This window comes from Piliocolobus tephrosceles, chromosome 9 (assembly GCF_002776525.5).
Source record: "Piliocolobus tephrosceles isolate RC106 chromosome 9, ASM277652v3, whole genome shotgun sequence".
Classification (NCBI taxonomy): domain Eukaryota; kingdom Metazoa; phylum Chordata; class Mammalia; order Primates; family Cercopithecidae; genus Piliocolobus; species Piliocolobus tephrosceles.
Genome location: NC_045442.1, coordinates 31,642,988 through 31,649,913, shown reverse-complemented (window position 1 = coordinate 31,649,913; position 6,926 = coordinate 31,642,988). Strand labels below are relative to the sequence as shown.

General features: G+C 44.2%; 1 protein-coding gene across 2 annotated transcripts in view; it reads right to left on the bottom strand.

The window, feature by feature from the left end:
- The window catches only part of ARMH3 (armadillo like helical domain containing 3), a 223,820-nt gene that overhangs the window by 194,696 nt on the left and 22,198 nt on the right, over nt 1–6,926 (bottom strand). For both annotated transcript variants that reach the window (XM_023206477.1, XM_023206479.1), the window contains exons 3-4: nt 3,080–3,136; nt 2,823–2,969 (exon numbers count right to left, since the gene is read on the bottom strand). In XM_023206477.1, coding sequence (XP_023062245.1) covers nt 2,823–2,969; nt 3,080–3,136 — 204 coding nt within the window. The remainder of the gene's footprint in view (nt 1–2,822; nt 2,970–3,079; nt 3,137–6,926) is intronic.

Sequence of the window (6,926 nt, the reverse complement as noted above, 5' to 3'; positions counted from 1 at the left end):
AAAAAAAAAAAAAAAAAAAAAAATTAGCTGGGCGAGGTGGCGGGCGCCTGTAGTCCCAGCCACTAGGGAGGCTGAAGCAGGAGAATGGTGCAAACCCGGGAGGCGGAGCTTGCAGAGAGCTGAGATCCGGCCACTGCACTCCAGCCTGGGTGACAGAGCAAGACTCCGTCTCAAAAAATAAAAATAAAAAATAGTTCTTGAGTTCAATCATGGGATTGGTGGAGTTTTCCTTTATTTAAAATTAATTTTGGGTCTGGACGCAGTGGCTCACGCCTATAATCCCAACACTTTGGGAGGCTGAGGCAAGTGGATCACCTGAGATCAGGAGTTCGAGACCAACCTGGCCAACATGGTGAAACCCAGTCTCTGTTAAAAATACAAAAAATTAGCCAAATGCGGAGGCACATGCCTGTAATCCCAGCTACTTGGGAGGCTGAGACAGGAGAATTGCTTGAACCCAGGAGACGGATGTTGCAGTGAGCCAAGATCGCTCTATTGCACTCCAGCCTGGGCAACAAGAGTGAAACTCCATCTCAAAAATAATGACAGGCCGGGCATGGTGGCTCAAGCCTGTAATCCCAGCACTTTGGGAGGCCGAGACGGGCGGATCACGAGGTCAGGAGATCGAGACCATCCTGGCTAACATGGTGAAACCCCGTCTCTACTAAAAAGACACAAAAAACAAAAAACTAGCCGGGCGAGGTGGCGGGCGCCTGTGGTCCCAGCTACTTGGGAGGCTGAGGCAGAAGAATGGCGTAAACCCAGGAGGCGGAGCTTGCAGTGAGCTGAGATCCGGCCACTGCACTCCAGCCTGGGTGACAGAGCGAGACTCCGTCTCAAAAAAAAAAAAATAATAATAATAATAATAATAATTTGTTGGCATTTATATTACAGTTTAACAGGTTTTTGTTTTGTTTTGTTTTTGAGACTGAGTCTCACTCTGTCACCCAGGCTGGAGTGCAGTGGCGCAAGTGATCCTGGCTCACTGCAACCTCCACCTCCTGGGTTCAAGTGATTCTCATGCCTCAGTTTCCCTAGTACCTGGGGTCACAGATATTCACCACCATGCCCAGCTAATTTCTGTAGTTTTTTAATAGAGACAGGGTTTCACTATGTTGGCCAGGCTGGTCTTGAACTCCTGACCTCAAGTGATCCGCCCTCCTCAGCCTCTCAAAGTGTTGGGATTACAGGCGTGAGCCATCACGCCTAGCTGACAGTTTTTATAATTATTTTTAATAACTATAACAGTTAAGTCCCTATATAATAGCCAATTGCTTCAAATCTTAAAATCTTCATAATCCTCATCCACTACTTACTAGCTATGAGAACCTAGACACACACATTAGTTAACTTTCCAGTGGCTCAGTTTTCTCATCTGTAAAGTAGGAATGATAATAATAGCATCCATCTTGTAGGAGCATTATGAGGCCTATGTGAAATAATACTGTAAAGTACTTAGTCCCTGGAACTTTGGTAGAGCTCAGTAAGTATTAGCTATTATAACAATGTACAATATTTTATGGGTCACTAAGTGGCTTAATGTCAACTTATTTCCACTGAAATAAAACAGTTTACAATTCATGCCCACACAATGAGCACTGCAATTATGTAATTACTGGAAGTACAATTTCCAACTTTCATTGAGCCCCTACACTACAACTTAAAATGTTGAACTTACTGTGCCAAAGGTTAACGAAGCTATAGAATAAACATGGTCCATCTTTCTGGGACATCAACTCAAGCGGTAATTATTATTGCTATTCTACAGATGAGCAAACTGGGGCTCGCAAAGTGATCTAACTCGTAAGTTAGAAACTTAAACCCAATCTCTCACAAGTTCCAATAAACTTATTTAACCCATCATGGATTCTTCATATTCTAAACCTGTCAATCACTGCCCTAAGTACTCTCAATCTAGGCTATACTAAACTTACTAGACTAAATTTTAGAAACTTTGTCACCATTCATTCAGTAAGAACCTACTTCTAGAGTACTATTTGCTAAGCACTGCTCTCCGTGCACAAGGAACATTCTACTCACTGGAAACAAACTACTGAATGAAACTCTCAAAGTCTCTTTCCTCAAGAAGTCTGTAGTATATCTCCATCACCCAGCCCAAGGCCTGGCACATAACATTATTCAAGAAATAGTTGTTGAATGAATCTTATGATTATCACTTAACATAAAGAACAGTTTCCAGAACCCTTTCAAAATCTTTTTTTTTTTTTTTTTGAGATGGAGTCTCGCTCTGTTGCCCAGGCTGGGGTGCAGGGCACTATCTCGGCTCACTGCAACCTCCACCTCCTGGGTTCAAGTGATTCTCCTGCCTCAACCTCCTGAATAGCTGGGATTACAGGCACCCACCACCATGCCCGGCTAATTTTTTTATTTCTGTGGGGTTTCACCATGTTGGCCAGGCTGGTCTCGAACTCCTGACCTCAGGTGAACCCGTCTCAGCCCTACAAAATGCTGGGATTATAGGCGTGAGCCACCATGCCCAGCCGTCTTCTGATTTTTGATAAAGACTAATCATTCTTGCCTCAGCTTCCTCTCTATTTCTTCCCTTTCTCAAGCAAAAAAAAAGAATTCTAACAATCTACTTTAGCATTAGATCAAATTATACAAATGGATAAGATTATTCCTAAGTGTCAATTTGTATAAATAGATGGCTAAACAAATATGGCATAAGTATTTGGTAACTTAGAGAAATAAGAAAGAAAACCTCATACCTCAGAGCAACTCTAGGTTCCTCAGTTCCAACAGATGTGTTACAATTCCTTTCTCCTGTTAAACAAGACTTCCCCAGTCTCCCAGCCTTGTACCTGCAATGCATTGACAACTCGAATTGGATGCTCCTCTCCCAGAGCCTGGATGCAGTGTTGGAATAGACAATTAATATTGTCCTTGATCTTCATCAACTCCTCACCATCAAGAGATTCCAGCTTGCCTTCTAGGTACTCTAAATTCACCTGCCAAGGAAACAAATAAGGGGCAGAATGCATTTTTAGTGTAGTGCCTAGAACACATGAGAAGGCAATTTTAGTTACCAGGAAATTCCACAGATGCCACCAACTCTTACCTTCATGAGAAAGAGCTCCTCCCAAAACCGAGGACTGCACTTACTGGGGTCCTCTGTCTGAAACCAGAAGATAAGCACATTTGGCCTTCCCAGCTAACACCAAAAGCATTAAGAATACTATATATAGTCAACCTTAGTTTTCAAAATTAACTTTGAAAATTCTTGTTCATTCTAAACTGCTAGAAGGGGAAAAAGAAAAAGAATATCTCTTCATGTTTTCTTTCCCAAGTGGAAAACTCTGTGCATGGATATATATTCTCTGCACCAAAAGTTAAATAATAGCTCAAAGAACTTCCCTAAAATATTTATCTTCTAGCAAGAAATGAACATAAACATCAGAATAAGTTAGTCACATCACAACATGTCTCCCGTGCATTTATTGGTACAGTGTGGTTTTCAAACCTATTCACATATGTGAAATACAATCCAGTGAGCCAGGAAGGATAGATATTATCACCGTCCTCCCATTTTAGGAAAAGAGTCCACAAAGTTAAGTGACTTACACAAGTGCAGGAGCCAGAATTCAGATCACTTCAGTAATACTGCGGTGGTTTTTACAGCATGCTGTGTTGACTGCTTCTACTTGCCCTTCATATGCATTTAGTCTTCTGTACAGAGCTTTTAATGTGTTCTAAATTTCTTAATTTAAATTGATCCAAAGAGTAAGCAAAATTATCATGCTAACATTCAAAATTTCGGCCAGGCGCAGTGGCTCAAGCCTGTAATCCCAGCACTTTGGGAGGCAGAGACGGGTGGATCACGAGGTCAGGAGATCGAGACCATGCTGGCTAACACGGTGAAACCCCATCTCTACTAAAAAATACAAAAAACTAGCCGGGCGAGGTGGCGGGCGCCTGTAATCCCAGCTACTCGGGAGGCTGAGGCAGGAGAATGGTGTGAACCTGGGAGGCGGAGTTTGCAGTGAGCTGAGATCCGGCCACTGCGCTCCAGCCTGGGCGACAGAGCCAGACTCTGTCTCAAAAAAAATAAAAATAAAATAAAAAAATAAAATCCAAAATTTCCTAGCAATAATTTTCAAACAAATTCTAGGAAGTCAGAGGCGGCTAATGGGTAAAATAAGAAAAAGAGAACCTCAGCCAGGCGCAGTGGCTCATGCCTGTAATTCCAGCACTTTGGGAGGCTGAGGTGGGCCGACCACAAGGTCACAAGATCAAGACCATCCTGGTTAATATGATGAAATCCCATCTCTCCTAAAAATACAAAAAATTAGCCGGGCGTGGTGGTGGATGCCTGTAGTCCCAGCTACTTGGGAGGCTGAGGCAGGAGAATGGCGTGAATCCAGGAGGCGGAGCTTGCAGTGAGCCGAGATTGCACTGCTGCATTCCAGCCTGGGCAACAGAGCGAGACACCATCTCAAAAAAAAAAAAGAAAAGAAAAGGAGAACCCCTACTTTAAAGAAAGGAGAATGACATAAAATAAGCAGATCAATAGCCCACTACCACCTTATTTTCAGTGAACCTTTTTTTTTTTCTTTTTTTTTGAGACAGAGTCGCGCTCTGTCACCCAGGCTGGAGTGCAATGGCGCAATCTCTGCTCACTGCGACCTCCACCTCCCCGGTTCACACCATTCTCCTGCCTCAGCCTCTCAAGTAGCTGGGACTACAGGCGCCCGCCACCACACTTGGCTAATTTTTTTGTATTTTTAGTAGAGATGGGGTTTCACCGTGTTAGCCAGGATGGTCTCAATCTCCCAGCCTCATGATCCGCCCGCCTCAGCCTCCCAAAGTGCTGGGATTACAGGCATGAGCTACCGTGTCTGTCCTTAAGTTCACCTTTTAAAACTACTACCAGGAGACAGCCAAGTACAGTGACCCATGCCTGTAATCTCAGCACTTTGGAAGGCCAATGTGGGCGGATCACTTGAGGCCAGGAGTTCAAGACTAGCCTGGCCAAGATGGCAAAACCCGTCTCTACTAAAAATACAAAAATTAGCCAGGCATGGTGGCATGGGCCTGTAGTCCCAGTTACTTGGGAGGCTGAGGCAGGAGAATTGCTTGAAGCCAGGAGGTAGAGGTTGCAGTGACCCAAGCTCACGCCACTGCACTCCAGCCTGGGTGACAGAGAGATAAGTAAATAAAAAATAAAAATAAGGCCAGGCGTGGTGGCTCACACCTGTAATCCCAGCAGCACTTTGGGAGGCCGAGGCAGGGGGATCACCTGAAGTCGGGAGTTCAAGACCAGCCTGACTAACATGGAGTAACCCCATCTCTACTCAAAATACAAAATTAGTCGGACATGGTGGTACATGCCTGTAATCCCAGCTACTCGGGAGGCTGAGGCAGGAGAATCGCTTGAACCCAGGAGGCAGGGGGTGCGGAGAGCCAAGATCACGCCACTGCACTCCACCCTGGGCAACAAGAGCAAAACTCCATCTCAATAACAAAAATAAATAAATAAAAAATAAAAATAAATAAGTAAATAGGCCAGGCACAGTGGCTCATGCTTGTAATATAAACACTTTGTAGGGCTGAGGCAGGTGGGTCACCTGAGGTCAAGAGTTCGAGACCAACCTGGCCAACATGGTGAAACCCCATCTCTGCTAAAAATACAAAAATGGCTGGGCACAGTGGCTCATGCCTGTAATCCCACCACTTTGGGAGGCCAAGGCCGAGACGGCCGGATCACGAGGTTAGGAGATTGAGGCCATCCTGGCTAACACAGTGAAATAAAAAACACAAAAAATTAGCCAGGTGTGGTGGCAGGTGCCTATAGTCCCAGCTATTCAGGAGGCAGGAGAATTGCTTGAACCCGGGAGGTGGAGGTTGCAGTGAGCCATGATCATGCCACTGCACTCCAGCCTGGGCAACAGAGCGAGAGACAGTCTCAAAAAAGAAACAAAACAAAACAAAAATTAGCCAGGCATGGTGGCATGCGCCTGTAATCCCAATTACTTGGGAGGCTAAGGCAGGAGAACTGCTTGAACCCAGGAGGTGGAAGCTGCAGTGAGCCAAGATCATGCCACTGCTCTCCAGCCTGGGCAACAGAGCAAGACACCATCTCAAAATAAATGAATAAATAATTGATTAATTAATTAAAATAAAACAGCATAAAATTACTACCAGTAACTAATGTCATCAGTAGTTAAGTCCTGATCTAATAATAAAATATTAATAATCTCTTCTGGATTTTGTTTTCCTTTTGTTTTTTTTTTTGAGATGGAGTCTTGCTCTGTCACCCAGGCTGGAGTGCAATGGCATGATCTCAGCTCACTGCAACCTCTGCCTCCTGGGTGCAAGCAATTCTCCTGCCTCAGACTCACATAAATAGCTGGGATTACAGGCATGTATCACCACACCCAGCTAATTTTTGCATTTTTAGTAGAGATGGGGTTAAACCATCTTGGCCAGGCTGGTCTCAAACACCTGACCTCATGTGATCTGCCCCCCCTTGGCCTCACAAACCGCTGGGATTACAGGTGTGAGTCACCACGCCTAGCTTCTTCTGGATTTTTAATTGAGAATGGCATAAAGAAGCAGTATCTCTGGCCTTCTCACAACGTCCTCATTTAGTGAATTCTTTTTTTAAAATTAATTATTGGTCCAAAATAAATAAATAAATAAATAAAATATTATTTATTTACTTATTTTAGAGACAAGTTCTCACTCTGTCACCCAGGCTGGGTGCAATGGTGCAATTCTAGCTAGCTGCTGCCTTGAACTCCTGTGCTCAAGGGATCCTCTCACCTCAGCCTCCTATAGTAGCTAGGAGTAGCTGGTACTAGCTGGAACTACAGATACATACTACTACACCCACCTAATTTTGTTGTTAGAGATGAGGGTCTCGATATGTTGCCAGAGATGGTCTCAAACTCCTGGCCTCAAGCAAT